General features: G+C 35.9%; 1 protein-coding gene across 1 annotated transcript in view; it reads left to right on the top strand.

Annotated features, from left to right (window-relative positions):
- GPC5 (glypican 5) overlaps positions 1 to 17854 on the top strand; it is a 955909-nt gene that overhangs the window by 923192 nt on the left and 14863 nt on the right. The window contains exons 9-10 of the mRNA XM_088842817.1: positions 3936 to 3990; positions 7070 to 7116. Coding sequence (XP_088698943.1) covers positions 3936 to 3990; positions 7070 to 7116 — 102 coding nt within the window. The remainder of the gene's footprint in view (positions 1 to 3935; positions 3991 to 7069; positions 7117 to 17854) is intronic.

Below are 17854 nucleotides of genomic sequence, written 5' to 3'. Positions count from 1 at the left end.
TGACAGTTGAATAATCAGATATTCTCTAGTCAATACCCCAGGTATGCTCAAATAAATAGGAAACTTCTTTGAAGAACCTTTTGGGTAATGACAGGTATTCTGCATTTAATGAAGTTTGTGTATATTCATGTAAAGTTGTTTGAAACTAGTTCCTTACTCTTATTCATATGTCCAGAAACAGGAACAACTTGTGTGGACAAATGGGAATGAACTGATTTTTATAACTTTATACTCCAGGGTACCTCCTAAGGTAAAGAACATATTGGTAAAACAGCTGTGAAAGCAGGCAAAAAAAAAAACCAACAAACTCTATACTTAATTAGAATGGGGAATAAAAGAGCTAAGCATACTCTGTCTGAACTTCAAACAAAAGAGTTCTGATTCTTCATTTAGAAGCCACGGTTTTAAGAATTCGTGAACTTGCACGGAAGAACACCTTGAAGTCCTTCAGGTTCTAGGTGGGAATAATGTTGGCTTCTACTGATTTATGCATCTAGACATATAATCTTAAAAATGTTATTTTAATGTCACATGTCCTTCAATATTCAAAATATAAACTTAAAAATTTTAATAAGGATATGTGAACTTAAAATATCATATCCAGGCCCCATCTTAAGGAATGAAAAACAGTTTCTTGGGCAGGCGTTTCCTTTTTGCAATCACTACTAGTCTGGATTTCTCCATTAGTTCCCTTAATAGATTTTGGAATATTAGCATAGAGATCTATTTCAACAGTAACTCAGCTGGTCCCTTGGCTTCAGGGCCTTTGGAACTTGCAAAATATTTGGCTTCTCTCAATATTGTCATTTTTCTTCTCTATTTATTACCTCTTTATGTTGTCTATAGTTATATTCTAAGGATTTCTCACAGCCTTACTAATATAAAAAAAATGAGTACACAATTTTTTAAGAGGGGATGATTCTATATAATTTTCTTTGCATACCCTTATGAAGTATGTGTGTTAGCCGCTGGGTTGTGACAGACTCTGCTATTCCATGGACTGGGGCCTGCCAGGATCCTCTGTCCATGGGATTCTCCAGGCAAGAATACTGGAGTGGGTAGCTATTCCTTTCTCCAAGGGATCTTCCCAGCCAGCAGGGGAACCTTGGTCTCCTGCACGGCAGGCAGTTTCTTTACCATCTGAAGCACCTGCTGCTGCTGCTGCTAAGTCACTTCAGTCGTGTCCGACTCTGTGTGACCCCATAGATGGAAGCCCACCAGGCTCCCCCGTCCCTGGGATTCTCCAGGCAAGAACACTGGAGTGGGTTGCCATTTCCTTCTCCAATGTGTGAAAGTGAAAAGTGAAAGTGAAGTCGCTTAGTCGTGTCCGACCCTTAGCGACCCCATGGACTGCAGCCTACCAGGCTCCTCCATCCATGGGATTTTCTAGGCAAGAGTACTGGAGTGGCTTGCCATTGCCTTGGAAGCGTATATACATACCCTTATGGGGTCCCTTCAAAATCATCTAGCATGAGAATCAATAGGATTCTGTATTCTGATTATGTGAAGCATTGATAAAATGAATGTGTATTTTACTTTTTTAACGTGTCATCATTTCTTTACCTATAATTTTTATGTATTCTTGGAACAGGCTTAATTTATTTGTAGAAAGTGTTGGCTTGAAATGTAGATAAACAGATATATAGCTATTCTTGTGGGATAGCTCCTGGTACATGGTAGTCGCTCAAAGATGGTATATTGTCATATGTCCATACATGTATGTCTAATTCATTGCAAATAGCACATTATTACCTTGAATACTCATGAAGTTTCTGTCAGACATTGTTACTCTTATGTAACAAGGAAGAAGAAAATGAAAAATCAGCTACGTTAAGTTACATCGATAAATGCCCCTATCATTCCAGAACTTTTAAATCTGGAATATTGCCAGTGGTTATCTAGAGGCCTCAGTATTTGAGAGTCTCTGACACTTGCTACAGCTATGGGTGAATTTTAGTTCCACCATTTATTTAATAAGATTTTCTCATCGCTTTTACTCATAATTTTCAAGTGGTTTAACTCTGTGCTTTCTAAGTGTAGCATGTACCTAATTTTAATCTATTTGTTTATTGACAAAGAAGAGATTTACTATGAAAATATTTACCTTGCTCACTATGAATTCCTGCCAATTATAATCAATCCTCTCATTGATAATTCCTGGGACAAAATTATTCTATTACTTTCTGTTAAACATTTTCTCTGCATTACTTTCCTTCATCATTTATAAAACATGGAATCAAATATGCCTTATTTGATCTTTTCTTCTGTATTACTGATTCTTCATTTAAAAATCATATGAATAAATAGTTGCTGAATATCTTTGGAAAAGTATAAACACACAGCAGTAAATTTGCTCAGCTGAGACAAGATATTTAACTTTATATAAGTCTTTGAAAAGATTCAAAACAAAGTCAAAAAGAATTACTTGAAGCAGAAAAAATCTGCTAGGGAGTACCTGGTAATAACTTGAGTTGTAATAGATATATGAACCTGCTTTTTTATATTTAAGTAATTACCCAGAAGAAAGAAAAGGTTTTATTTAAAATGTGTAATAATACGAAAAGTAATACATTTTGGAGCTTGCTTTGTGTCACCAATTTATTATAAAATTGCCTTACTAAGTTGATTCAAGCTGGAATCAAGACTGCTGGGAGAAATATCAATAACCTCAGATATACAGATGACACCATTATGGCAGAAAGTGAAGAGCTAAAGAGCCTCTTGATAAAACTGAAAGAGGAGGGTGAAAAAGTTGGCTTAAAACTCAACATTCAGGAAACTAAGATCATGGTATCTGGTCCCATCACTTCATGGCAAATAGATGGGGAAACAACGGAAACAGTGACAGACTTTATTTTCTTGGGCTCCAAAATCACTGTGGATGGTAACTGCAGCCATGAAATTAAAAGACGCTTGCTCCTTGGAAGAAAAGCTATAACCAACCTAGAGAGCATATTAAAAAGCAGAGACATTACTTTGCCAACAAAGGTCCGTCTAGTCAAAACTATGGTTTTTCCAGTAGTCATGTATGGATGTTTTTATTAATTATGGATGTTTTTATGGATATTTAAAGAAAGCTGAGCACCAAAGAATTGATGCTTTTGAACTGTGGTCTTGGAAAAGACTCTTGAGAGTCTCTTCGACTGCAAGGAGATCCAACCAGTCAATCCTAAAAGAAATCAGTCCTGAATATTCATAGGAAGGACTGATTATGAAGCTGAAACTCCGATACATTGGCCCTGATGTGTAGAACTACTCATTGGAGAAGACCCTGATGCTGGGAAAGACTGAAGGCAGGAGGAGAAGGGGACGACAGAGGATGAGATGGTTGGATGGCATCACTGACTTGATGGACATGAGTTTGAGTAAGCTCCAGGAGTTGGTGATGGACAGCGAGGCCTGGCATGCTGCAGTCCGTGGGTTCACAAAGAGTCAGACACAACTGAGTGACTGAACTGAATTGAAGTCATGAGTTGCCTATCAAATCTTTGTTGAAATATATAGAGGAAATTATAGCTTGTAAAGGAAAAATAATGGGAAATATGTTACTTTCTGGTACCTAAAGGCCTATGCGTCATTTCATTATAACCTTTTTGTCATAACATAAAATAATTTTTTCATCATAAGATAAAGTTTCATTTATAGGGAGATTTCCAGGGCAACCATTAAAGTACAGGACTTTGTCCTGTAACAGTCTCAAAAGCAATGTTAATTCTTGTGTTTTAAGTCAGATCTCCCATTTGTTTTCTAACCTGTGCAGAAATGTATCCTAAAACTTCATCCAAGATCTAGCCCCTCAGTTAACTTGGATATATCATAACTACAATATAATTACTGTAATTATTATTATTTGGGAGTAGCCTTTGAGACTTAACAACATTGATGCATTCCAACAATTGTCCCTATTGAAGTGTGTATAATTGTTTTCTGATCAGTGCATTGATGTCAATGGAGAATCTGAAACCTTTTTCAGTTATAGCTGGGGAAAAGGTAAGACATATTTAGGATTTGTTTTCATAATGCAGCTCTAAATATATTGGATGGAGAAGTAAATAGAATTAATATATTGAAAGTAAATGTAATTAATACCAGACTCAATCTTAAACCTTGTTAATGATAATTTTTAACCTCTGAATCTTCATAAACAGACTTCACACAAAATCAATTCAGTGACACCCTTGTGACTGAGATTCTGGGGTGTTTTTTCCAGTGAAATTGGTGAAAGTTTAAGAGTTTTGTGAGAGAGCATGGTTTGCATTTTCACGTACCACTTAAAGGGGTATAAATTTGCAATCCTGTTTAAGATAATTTTAACAGTATGTGCCCAGCAAAGGTATTTATAGAAAACAATTTGGGTATATAGGACACGTGACATTTCTATCTAAATTTGAATTCAATTTGCTTTCAATCTCCCATTCTGATGTTGGTAGGGACCATTTATAATTGTCAGTTCAGGTTCTCTCATTTACTTCAGGTTTATAAGTTGTTTGTCTTACAGTAAACATTTAATCAGAATCAGTTTTTCTCCCTTCTCCTTTCTTTTCTTTTTTCATTTCTGGGTTGCCTCTAAAGGCAAGCTGAAGCTTCATGTAATATTTTGAACAAATAAGATGAAAGGAGTGTAAGAGGCTTAATTTTTGCCTCCAGAGTTCATTTGAAATGTATTCTGTGGAGGAAGACAGTATTATTTCCTACTTATTGTAGAATAATAAAACTCCTTCAGTGAAGTTAAGTGGAAAATAGACTCAGTCCAGTACTTAGAATAGTCTGCCTTTTTTTTTTTAGTCTCTTCCTTCTCTGCTTAATTCTTTGACTTAAGTTTCTAATTTTACTAACCATTGATACCTTGTATAAAATCAAAGCAAGGAAGAGACAGAGATACCAGTGACTGAATGTTCTTACCTGGATTCTCCTAAAATAACTGGGCCTGGTAGGTTCTTAGCACTTGAGTTTTCCCCCTAAAATGGAATTGGTGGGATCAATAGATTTTTCAGTGTTGGTTTCCTGCCTTGGTTCGGGCAAAGCAGTGCCTCACTGGCTGGTGATTCATTGCTTCTACAGCTCTGCTTCAGAAATGGACCCATTTCTCAGATCACATCGCCCCCTCAATGATCCATTTGGGAAGGTTCTGATGGAGTTCTTATGCTCACTTTCACTTGTGAGGTGTACATCTTTCAGATGGTAGACTCATGCCATTTATGACACTGGTAAACAAGTTAAATCCAATGCAACAGCAATTGCCTTCTGGGATGCAGCTGGAGCAACTAACTACCTTGTTCCTCTCCTTCTAGATTTCCACACAGGAATCAATCTTCTCTACCCACTAAGGCTAGAATTCATGTCAAGATTTTTTGGAATATCCAGTTAAGTCCAGCTGAAATTATTAATAGAAGTAATAGCTAGCTTTTGCAGAGAAGGCAATGGCAAGCCACTCCAGTACTCTTGCCTAGAAAATCCCATGGATGGAGGAGCCTGGTAGGCTGCAGTCCGTGGGGTCGCTAAGGGTCGGACACGACTGAGCGACTTCACTTTCACTTTTCACTTTCACACATTGGAGAAGGAAATGGCAACCCACTCCAGTGTTCTTGCCTGGAGACTCCCAGGGATGGGGGAGCCTGGTGGGCTTCCGTCTATGGGGTCGCACAGAGTCAAACACGACTGAAGTGACTTAGCAGCAGCAGCAGCTAGCTTTTGGCTAGTCCTGTATCTTGGTGGTTAGGAGGGAGCTAAAAACATTACATATAATATCACTGACTCAATGCATCTGAGTTTGAGCAAACTCCAGAGATAGTGAAGGACAGGGAAACATGGTGTGCTGCAGTTGATGGGGTCACACAGTAGGACACGATGTAGCAACTGAACAACAACAACAAAAGCATAACATCTCTCACAGAAACTCTTCAGAGATTCTTGCAAATCTCCAAAAATTCAACGTGGATGAGTTTTCTAAATTACTTCTAAGCCCTTCCTTGGAAACTGTGTGATGTGGCTTAAGAAACCAAGATTTAGTTCCATTTTTCTCTTCCCATCTGTTCATAGCATTCTTACGTTTTCTTGGTAGAAAATCTATTATATAATATCCATCTTTATTCCTATCATATTACTTGATTTAATTAACATGAAACTTCAAAACCAACTTTCTTGAGATTTAATATCTCTAAGCAAAGAACATCTATTTTATTTGAGTTAAAAGCTATATATTTAATCCTTAGGACCTTAAATTTCAGTTGGCAAAGTAGTTGAAATAGCAAAAATTACTGAAAATTCTATCAATTTTCCAAAACCTATCTGAATTCTTATGTAATATCATTTGTGTAACAATCGTCAAAATATTGTAGCAACATGATAAACATCTTTATATTTAAAATTTAAAGGTAAATGATTTATGAAACTGATAAAAATTCTATGATTTATTATAAAATAAATAGGCAAGTGACTAATGGCTTCTGGTTATCTTTTTGTAAATGAAATTGTTTTACTTTTCTTGTTTAGTGTTCTGTTTTCTGATTTGTTAATATTATATAAATGAGAATGGAAAGATTGCATGGTTCTAAATCAATTTTCAGTCAGTATCTCACATACTGCATAGGAAATTGAAAGTTTTCTAAATGTTTTAGAGGTCAAACTCTGCAAAAAAAAAAAAAAATTCCTACATTTTAATAAGGCATTTAGTATTATGTGGGAAATATTGACATTGGTTAGTCATTGGTAAGGTAAATGGGTCATTGTCTCTAAGCATATGAAAAATATATTTTCACCTAAATGGGACAAAAATAAATCTCTGCAGATTATACATTATTCATGTAAATGAGAATGATGCAAAACTGATTCCTGCTAGCTTTAAAGAATTGATTCAGTGATAATGTTTAATTACCACTAATTATATTAGCAGAATGATGTACTGGTCAATGGAAAAACTTCACTACTTTCATATTAAAAAGACTTTAATTCATGATGTTCAAATTTGATAATATAGTGCTCTATGTAAGTATTGAAAAAGGTTTGTTAAATTTTAACAAAGGTTTGGACAATGAAAAGAAGTTGATATTTATCTTTTACCCCTTTTTAGAACTTTATGCTCCAGAAGTAATAGGAAATGACTTATCAGATAAAGAGGTAAAATTCCCCAGTCCTCCTCAGAAATCATATGCTTTTTTTGAAAAACAAAACTTGGATTTTCATTTGATTTAGCAAGTAAATGAACATTATTTGAACTTAAGACTATGTCCTGTGCCTTTGCATTAGTGAATATGAATCTCTAATATGTATCAAATCATTGTGCAGAAAGATGCTTTGGAACTTAGCACACCCACAATTTTATAAGACTAAATGGTTTCCAGAGGAAAAACTTCAAGCTTTTCTAATCCTGCATTTTTGAGTGTATAAATTGCTCAAATGTTGGCTTCTTTCTGAAGCTATTTAACTCACTGTTTTTGTGAAAGACCAAAAGGAAACTTTAATACAACTTAGTGAAAGTATAAAACTACCAATTCCAAATGATTAGAAAGTAATTTAAATGAATGGATGATATATATCAATAATGATTGCTAATAAGTGAATGAATAAACCATAAGATAATTTATGGATTTTTGAGAAATGGTTATAATACTTTATAATATTTTCTGTATTTCTACTTGGTTTCTTAAGTTTAAAAAAGTTTTAACCCCCCAAATTAAGAAATGTGTTCTGTATTACTTCAACTGGAAGTTTTCTTTCTATGGTTGCCTCTGTATGTTTCCTTTTAATCTAAATAGAAAATGTAATTAGAAATAGAAAACTTAGTCACTGGTGAAAGAAGAGCAAAAGAGTAAGGCACTCAAAACAGTACTTTCATCACCCCTTTTATAGGATATAGTCAAGTTAGTAATTCAGATGGGGAATTTGGAAGGGGGAAAAATAGCAATTAAATGGAAAATCACTCTCGTCAATCAAATGCAATTGTGAACATGCTTGAAAAGGAAAACAGCATATGATCAAATATTGCATAAAATGTAAGATACAATATATCTAATAAAAATACCTATTGAGGCTTTACAATGTGCATACTGTTTATAGTCAGGTATTTCCTTTCCTAAACTTATAGCTTTAACACAATAAGCATAACAAGAAGTAATCAAAGAAATGCTTCCTTATGTTTGAGGGGAGGAGAAGCAGAACTTCCCTCCCATTTTCTTCTGTAGGTTCTTATGCTTTCATGGAGCTTGGAGCTGCTTTATAACATTTGATTTATATTTGGTTTCTAGCATTTCACAAGTGCATAACAACTAGACCTGAAGCCAGAATCTTATTAGTGGAGATGCTCTGCAGTGAAATGTCAACACGGGGCATTTGTGTTTTACTTTTATTGCTTTAATAGATAGTCCATTTTTTGACAGCATGATCTATTAGAATAATGTGACATTTGGGGGAGGTTTTAAAATTGATTTTTATTCAATTGATATTAATGTTGGGTTAAGACCTGATGTAATAAAGAAAATAGATATGTCATTCTCCATCTGTATTTTAGAGGGAAGGAGTTTGGGCCAGGAGGCCAACACGTTGGAAAGGCGCTTCATATTAGCATTAATACCGTGTTCTACCTCATCTATTTTTCAGAGCATACTTAAAATGTTCATTTGAGGGGAATGACTGGCAGATAACAATCAGATAGAGCTTAGGCAGTAGCAAGTCCTAGACTGAGGCAAAAACATCTTAGTGGGAAGATAATAGAGTCCATTACTTTATAGATGATCATTATGGGTATTTTATTCAAACATGATTCATATGGCGTACAGCCTCAAGTTAATGGAATAATGTAAATATACTTCTTCCAAAGCCTTAAGGAAAAAAGTGGGCCAAGTGATAGATATTTAGACCCTCATATCACTTTTTTATTATTACTCTCACATTCTGTCATTGCTTCATTAGTATATCCTGAGTATACTGAACCCTGAATAAAGCTACTGTCTTGTCCTGGAATTCCTGCCCTACCATTGTCATGCTTTCCCCAGCTACCAGTGGGGTCCCAGTCTCTTTCTTATATCCTAGCATGAATATGCAATACCTTAGTTTCCATTTTTTATTTTAGAGTAGCCCCTTTAACTTAAGATGGAGGAGTTTAAGGTCTCTCCATTATATAGAAATGAGAGAATTAGAAATGTAAAACAGAATACAAGAAAACAAACTTACAATGTAGGCCTTGTGAGATAAGTTATCACTTGGATATTGTTAAAAAAATACTTTCATACTAATATAGAAATACAGGATCTTTGCAGCACAAAGGATGCATCCTCAGGTTGCACCAGTACACCTGGCACTCACAGTGCAAACTTGCTTTCTGCTGTTCAGCTGGGGAAGTCAACTTTATGTCATAAGGCAGAAGTTTTTTCTTCATCTTCTCCAATACAACATTTCTTTATCATTTTTCTTCTCATTACTTTCTATTTAAGAATAAGAATTTTTGTGCTTTCCAAGGATTATTCCCTTCTTAAATAATATCCTTTTATTTCCTTTCTTCCATGAAGTATAACATTTAGGGGATGGAGAGTAGGAAATTGATCTTAGAAGTCAGAGAATACTTCAAAGCCTAGTTGTATTGTATTGGGTGTTATGGAATCTAGATGGTAATGAATCTGCCTGCAATGCAGGTGATCTGGATTGGATCCCTGGCTGGGGATAGTCCCCTGGAGAAGGGAATTGCAAAACACTCCAGTAATCTTGCCTGGAGAATTCCATGGAGAGAAGAGCTTGGTGGGATATAGTCCATGGGGTCGCAAAGAGTCAAACACAACTGAGCAACATGCACTTCACTTCACAAAGGTCTTGTCACATAGTGATAAATATCCTGTATCTCAAGGAATCCTTTCCAGCTTAGGATCATCAAAAAATGATGTTTTCTCCTTATATTTTCTGCCATATCATTTCCAAAAATGCCAAAGAGGACAACAAATGATTAAGGTATTTGTCTAGCAGCTGAATTTATCTTTGGAAGTTGAAAATAACAATCATATTATTAAGATCAATTACATAATTTGTTGGAATATTTAAATACACTATGTATATATTTTCTAGCATATTTAATAGCAATGTAATTCTATAATAAGTCTGTTTTCCAAACTTTTTATAGAAATGGACACATTTTTCCTACTGTATTAGTTGTAGTCTAGTATAACCATCATCTCACATGTTAGCAAAGTAATGGTCAAAATTCTCCAAGCCAGGCTTCAGCAGTACATGACCCATGAAATTCTGATGTTCAAGTTGGATTTAGAAAAAGCAGAGGAACCAGAGATCAAATCGCCAACATCCGTTAGATCACTGAAATCATGCAGAAAAATGTCTACCTTTGTATTATCTATGCCAAAGCCTTTGACTTTGTGAATCACAACAAACTGTGCAAAATTCTGAAAGAGATGGGAATACCAGACCACCTGACCTGCCTCCTGAGAAATCTATATGCAGGTCAAGAAGCAACACTTAGAACTAGACATGGAATAACAGACTGGTTCCAAACTGGGAAAGGAGTACGTCAAGGCTGTATATTGTCACTCTTCTTATTTAACTTATATGCAGAGTACATCATGCTGGACTGGATGCAGCACAAGCTGGAACCAAGATTGCCAGGAGAAATATCAATAACCTCAGATATGCAGACATCACACTTACAGCAGAAAACAAAGAAGAACTAAAGAGCCTCTTGATGAAAGTGAAAGAGGAGAGTGAAAAACTTGGCTTAAAACTGAACATTCAGAAAACTAAGATCTTGGCATCCAGTCCCATCACTTCATGGCATTAGATAGGAAAATAATGGAAACAGTGACAGACTTTATTTTCTTGTGCTCCAAAATCACTGCTTATGTTGACTGCAGCCATGAATTAAGACATTTAGTCCTTGGAAGAAAAGCTATGACCAACCTAGACAGCATGTTAAAAAGCAGAGACATTAGTTTGCCAACAAAGGTCTGTCTAGTCAAAGCTATGGTTTTTCTAGTAGTCATGTATGGATGTGAGAGTTGGACCGTTAAGAAAGCTGAGCACTGAAGAATTGATGCTTTTCAACTGTGGTGTTGGAGAAGACTCTTGAGACTCCCTTCAACAGCAAGGAGATCCGACCACTTCATCCTAAAGGAAATCAATCCTGAATATCCATTGAAAGGACTGATGCTGAAGCTGAAATTCCAATACTTTGGCCACCTGATGCGAAGAACTGACTCATTTGAAAAGACCCTGATGCTGGATTAGATTGAAGCTGGGAGGAGAAGGGGATGACAGAGGATGAGATGGTTGGATGGCATCACTGACTCAATGGTCATGAGTTTGAGTAAGCTCTGGGAGTTGGTGATGGACAGGGTAGCCTGGCAGGTAGCAGTCCATGGGGTCACAGAGTCAGACATGATTGAGTAAGTGAACTGTTAACCTTCAAGTTTTCAGCTCATTTCAGAGAACAAATATACTAATAACAAGAAAAATAATAAAATGAAATGACATTAGGAAAAAAGGAATGGATATAAAATCAACTTTTAAATATTATTATATACTATTATAAACTAATTTTCATAAGATAAAACCAAGCCAACAAGATAGGTCTCTGAAAGAGGTAAAACAGAGTTGAACCCAGCATTTGATAGAATATTATACTTCAAGGTTTTTGCCAATGAATAACTTGGGGCAACCTTCATAGAAACCAAAAATAATAGAATAAAAATTTTAATCAGGATCCTAGAGACTGATAAGCAAAGTTTTAACCTTCTTAATGATCTGAAAGTACACCAATTAGGTACAGGTTGATGGTTGGTGTACTGTTATACCCTGGAAGTTATAATCTAGATTATCCAGAAAGGTCTGCTTTTGTAAAGACTTACTTTTCACTTTAACTTAAGGACAGATTTGAGGAAGGTCTATTGCCTAAAACTGATAGTGACAGACACATGTACACTTGTATATGACCGTACAAGACCACAAATTAATGTCAATAAATTTTTAAGATAGAACATAAGAATACAGAATAAGTATGGTAGAAAGTGGTAACAAATCTAAGTAGGAAAATTATTTCTTTGGAAGTTAACCCATATACTTCTAATTATCCTCTAGGTTTAATGAGAAATCAAAGAAAATTATAAAGTAAAAATATGTAAAATGACAATAAAACATGGTATAAAAACTTGTGGGACACAGCTGTAGCTGTCCTCAGAGGAAAATAGCTTTAAATGCTTATACTAATGAAATAGAAAGATTAAGAATCAACCTATGTATCTAGAAGAAACTTTAAAATACCTGAAAAGTAAATAAAATAATACAAAGAGTAAAACACAAGCAGAAATTTATAAAATGAAAGTGTATTCAACTGAAAGAAAAAAATCTTTTGTTTATGGAAAGAATAAAACTGAGGCCCTGATGAGAACTAATGAGAAAGTCAGAAGGTACAATTTACTAATATTATCAACAAAAGAGGGGGCAGTATTGTAAATTTTATAGTATTTTCCCAAAAGAGAACCTTTAAGTCCCCTTTTTGCTAAAAAATTCGAATACTTTGAAATGTACAAATGTCTAGAAAAATTCAACGTAGTGAACTTAGAATGAGCTATGTGCTGTGCTTAGTCACTCAGTTCTGTCCAACTCTTTGCAACACCATGGACTGTAGACCGCCAGGCTCCACTGTCCATGGGGACTTTCCCAGGCAAGATTACTGGAGTAGTTTGCCATGCTGTCCTCCAGGGTTCCCAACCCAGGGATCGAACCCAGGTCTGCTGCATTGCAGGCGGATACTTTACCATCTGAGCCACCCAGGAATACTGGAGTGGGTAGCCTCTCCCCTCTCCAGGGGAACTTCCTGACCCAGGAATAGAATTGGGTTCTCCTACATTGCAAGAGAGTTCTTTACCAGCTGACTTACCCAGTAGTATATTTGAATAGTCTATATTCTGTTGTTGAAATGGAAACTCTTAACTTAAAAAATCTTCCTACATAGACTACAGATACAACAGCTTCAATAATCGTCTCCACAATAAAGTCTTCCAAATACATTTGGAAGAAATAACAGCAAAGACAAATTCTTCAAGGAGATAGAACAAAAAGAGGAACAATTTTAACTTAATAAGACCAGGGTAAAGATAACACTAGAAATTAACATCTAGTATAAATAGTTAAATTTTGGTTAAACGAATGGTTAAATTTCACAAATTTCCTACTGAAATTAGGAACAAACCAACAGAGCCTACTATGTCTTCCTTGATCTATTGTTGGCTACGGAGTCATGGGGGCTTTCCAGGTGGCTCAGTGATAAAGAATCCACCTGCCAATATAGAGATGCAGGTTTGATCCTTGGGTTGGGAAGATCCCCTGGAGGAGGAAATGACAACCTACTCCAGTATTTTTGTCTGGAAAATTCCATGGGCAGAGGAGACTAGCAGGCTCAGTCCAGGGAGTTGCAAAGAGTCAGATGTGACTGAGCACACACACATACATAGTCATGGACCATTTGAAAATTTGCTCACTTCTCTGTTTGAACATAATTCTTCAATTTTAAAAGATAAAAATAAGATTCAAGTCACTTTCAGCCTTATATTCTCTTTGTCTATCAATATTTCTGTCCTTAAAACTAAATTAGTAGGCAAATTATACGGGTGTTGGTGATGGACAGGGAGGCCTGGTGTGCTGTGATTCATGGGGTCGCGGAGAGTCGGACACGACTGAGTGACTGAACTGAACTGAACTGAACTGAAGTGAAAAAACCAAATGCTTGGGACCTTCCTCTCTTATTTTGGATACCACATTTGCCTTGAGAACCCCATGAACAGTATCAAAAGGCAAAATGATAGAATAGTGAATGAGGAATTCCCTAGGTTGGTAGGTGACCAGTATGTTACTGGAGATCAGTGGAGAAATAACTCCAGAAAGAATGAAGGGATGGAGCCAAAGCAAAACAAATACCCAGTTGTGGATGTGACTGATGCTAGAAGCAAGGTCCGATGCTGTAAAGAGCAATATTGCATAGGAACCTGGAATGTTAGGTCCATGAATCAAGGCAAATTGGAAGTGGTCAAACAGGAGATGGCAAGAGTGAACGTCGACATTCTAGGAATCAGTGAACTAAAATGGACTGGAGAGAAACCTGTATGCAGGTCAGGAAGCAACAGTTAGAACTGGACATGGAACAGACTGGTTCCAAATAGGAAAAGGTGTACGTCAAGGTTGTATATTGTCACCCTGATTATTGAACTTATATGCAGAGTACATTATGAGGAACGCTGGGCTGGAAGAAGCACAAGCTGGAATCAAGATTGCTGGGAGAAATATCAATAACCTCAGATATGCAGAGGACACCACCCTTATGGCAGAAAGTGAAGAGGAACTCAAAAGCCTCTTGATGAAAGTAAAAGAGAAGAGTGAAAAAGTTGGCTTGAAGCTCAACATTCAGAAAACGAAGATCATGGCATCTGGTCCCATCACTTCATGGGAAATAGATGGGGAAACAGTGGAAACCGTGTCAGACTTTATTTTTTTGGGCTCCAAAACCACTGCAGATGCTGATTGCAGCTATGAAATCAAAAGACGCTTACTCCTTGGAAGGAAAGTTATGACCAGCCTAGATAGCATATTAAAAAGCAGAGACATTACTTTGCCAACAAAGGTCCGTCTAGTCAAGGCTATGGTTTTTCCCGTGGTCATGTATGGATGTGAGAGTTGGACTGTGAAGAAAGCGGATCACCGAAGAATTGATGCTTTTGAACTGTGGTGCTGGAGAAGACTCTTGAGAGTCCCTCGGACTGCAAGGAGATCCAACCAGTCCATTCTGGAGGAGATCAATCCTGGGTGTTCATTGGAAGGACTTATGCTGAAGCTGAAATTCCAATACTTTGGCCACCTCATGCGACGAGTTGACTCACTGGAAAAGACTCTGATGCTGGGAGGGATTGGGGGTGAGAGGAGACGGGGACGACAGAGAATGAGGTGGCTGGATGGCATCACCGACTCGATGGACATGAGTTTGAGTGAACTCCGGGAGTTGGTGATGGACAGGGAGGCCTTTCATGTTATGGTTCATGGGGTCGCTGAGAGTCGGACACGACTGAGCGACTGAACTGAACTGAACTGAATTGAACTGAATGCTTATTAGTAACTGGTACTGTACAGGCTAGTGAAGGATAACTTTCCACAAAGGAGTTGAGGACTACCATGCATGAAATACATTTGTGAAATGTGTCTTCAGTCTTGCTAGTAGAAAGTATGGATTGAATACCTTTAACATCACTGTGTGAATACTTGAAACGTGAAAATAGAACGTATTGCTTTTAGAAAACTTCTATCAAACCAGTGCATGACATTAGTGTTATTTGCTACCTATAATAAATGTTGCAGCCATAACTAGCTTGTCATTCATTTTGTTTAAGGCCATTGAAGAGGTCTCACATTATCAAGCCAGTGTAATTTGTCTGGATTCTATTGATAATCTTCTCTTAGAGAAAATGGTTTCTGATAGGGGTGACATGGAAAACAAAGGAATGTTCTAATTTCTAACTGAATTGATGTTGCCTTAGTTAATATCTTAAGACAATTCTGTCACTGATTAATCTATGGGAAGAAGGTTTTAGGTTTCCTCTCTTTGGTGGGTATTTGAATAGTAATAGAATTTCTATTTTCAGAAAATGATTTCTCTTTGGCAGTGAACCAGTCTGTTATCTATGTTTCTTACTTGTAATTCCTCAAAAAGTGTACAAACTTCAATGCCTTTATACTTTTTATAACTCCTTTAGTAGAGAGCCAACATTTTCACATAATCCAGATCTATTTGCTTCTCGGTGGTTACTGAATAGTTATCTATTTCCTGTTCACTTCTTTTGTTTCTTTAGTTTCAAAACATTTCCATATGTTCTCATAACACACTTGCGTCCTTACAAACCAGGGTCAAAAATACACTCCGTGTTGGAGATGTAACTAGGATTATTTTGAAACAAATATGCCTTACTGGAATTTGTTCCACTTAGGGATGTATTTTAATAGGTTGCTGAGTATTTTGCTAGTAGATGTTAACATTACACTTACCCCAATGTATGTGGGAACAACCCATACCTTGTACACTGCTTTTAGATAAATAGCAAAAATAAGTTGAAGCTAAGGACTTAAGTTCTTCTTGGTTCAGGGAACAAAAATAATAAATGTTAGGAAATTTTACTTGATATACATGTTTATTCAATTATTCTTCACATTCAAATGCTTTTAGTAATAAACATGGTAATTTATACTCCACATAAATAAGAGACTTTAGATTTTCACATCTTTTCAATCTTGTTTTTAGCCTTACTAATATTACTACAAAAAGTTGCAGCTTTTCAAAAGATAGCACTACAGAAGAATTCAGGAAATTCCTTATATAGAAACTGTAGGTATTCATATTGCTATAAATAGTTACAACAAATTAGTCATCTAGAATTAAGAAACCAGTATCTCATTAAATTTAATTATATTTCTGGGAATCTATAATTTGGATGCAAGAAAACTTGTCAAATTTCCCATTTTAATCTTACAAGTGCCTTTTGAAAGTTTTGCAGAAATGTCAGCAATCACAAGCAGAGGTAAATCCTGTACACGTACCACCTGTCAGGTTATGTATTTATCTGTAGTCTCTCAAAGCACACAATTTCTGATGCCTCTCAAATTCTGTTTTTGATTTCAAGAAAATTTTTCTTCAAGACTAGTGGATTGCTGTGTCTTGTGTTTGTTCAAATTATCTTTGGGCTTGAGAAATATACAAGCTGTGCTCTCTGTTAAGTAGTCTAGGCCTGAAACAAGAATCTCAGAAATAAACTAGATGCTATGGACTGCATGATGAGAAACAGTGTTCTTGTCCAGTTATAATTCTGGTGGATATAACTGGAAACTATTTTATTACTGACTATTTGAAAGGTATACTTACTAAACCAGTTTGGGGAGAAATCTTAACAACATTGAACCTTACATTCCATGAACATGGTATATAGTTCCTTTTGTTTCGACCTTCTAACAATTTTTTTTTGCAGGTATTTTTTTCCAGCTCTCAATTTATAGCATTTTTATGCCTTTTTTGTTTTGGTAAGTTTGCTGTTTAAAATGGCTCCCAAATATAGTGCTGAAGTACTGCCTAATTGTACAAGAAGTCTCTGATGTAGAGCTTAAGTTATGGTGCTATTGGCTATGAGTTCAATGTTAATGAATCAATACATTAAATACAATATTTATAAGCAAACACATACACAACAAAGTTATGTATTAATCATATGATGAACATGTGAACAGAACTTCACCGGAACCTGATTGTGCATTTCTTCTATGTGCAGTGGTCCAATATCTGCTAGTTTAGTGTTTTCTGTGATTTAATAGAACACAACTACCTTGAATTACAGAATTCAGCTGTAAGCTAATACATATGAAGAATTTAATATTCATTTATTAGTGTTGAACATATTTATGAAGAACTTACCAGGTGCTACCAAATGTGAACCATCAAGAATCCAGCAGAGAAGTATAGCACTGGCCACATCATTTTTTTTCAAATGTTGTCTGACAAATGTTACTCTAAAAGACCTTAATTTTACTACATGATGATATACTTATGTCTTCACAGAAAAAAAACATGAAAAATAATTTAACTTGTCTGAAAATGGACCCATTTTTTATTTAAGTGAATAAAAACAACAAACCCTTAAGAATCAGTGCATGAAGATGTAGGCAATGATAGTGTAATGGTATCAGGGTATTCATTATAACCTTGGGTTACTCATTACAACACAAATTCTTGTGTATACTCCAATTCGTCTATTTTAAGAAAACTTAATATAAACTTATCTACAATTTTGTAAACTAATTTTTATGGCTGAGGTAAGTTACTTTTTGTCAAGCA

Source organism: Moschus berezovskii, chromosome 13 (genome assembly GCF_049115385.1).
Source record: "Moschus berezovskii isolate FMDL1 chromosome 13, NW_MosBer_1.0, whole genome shotgun sequence".
Lineage (NCBI taxonomy): Eukaryota > Metazoa > Chordata > Mammalia > Artiodactyla > Moschidae > Moschus > Moschus berezovskii.
This window is presented reverse-complemented; position numbering and strand designations above follow the sequence as displayed.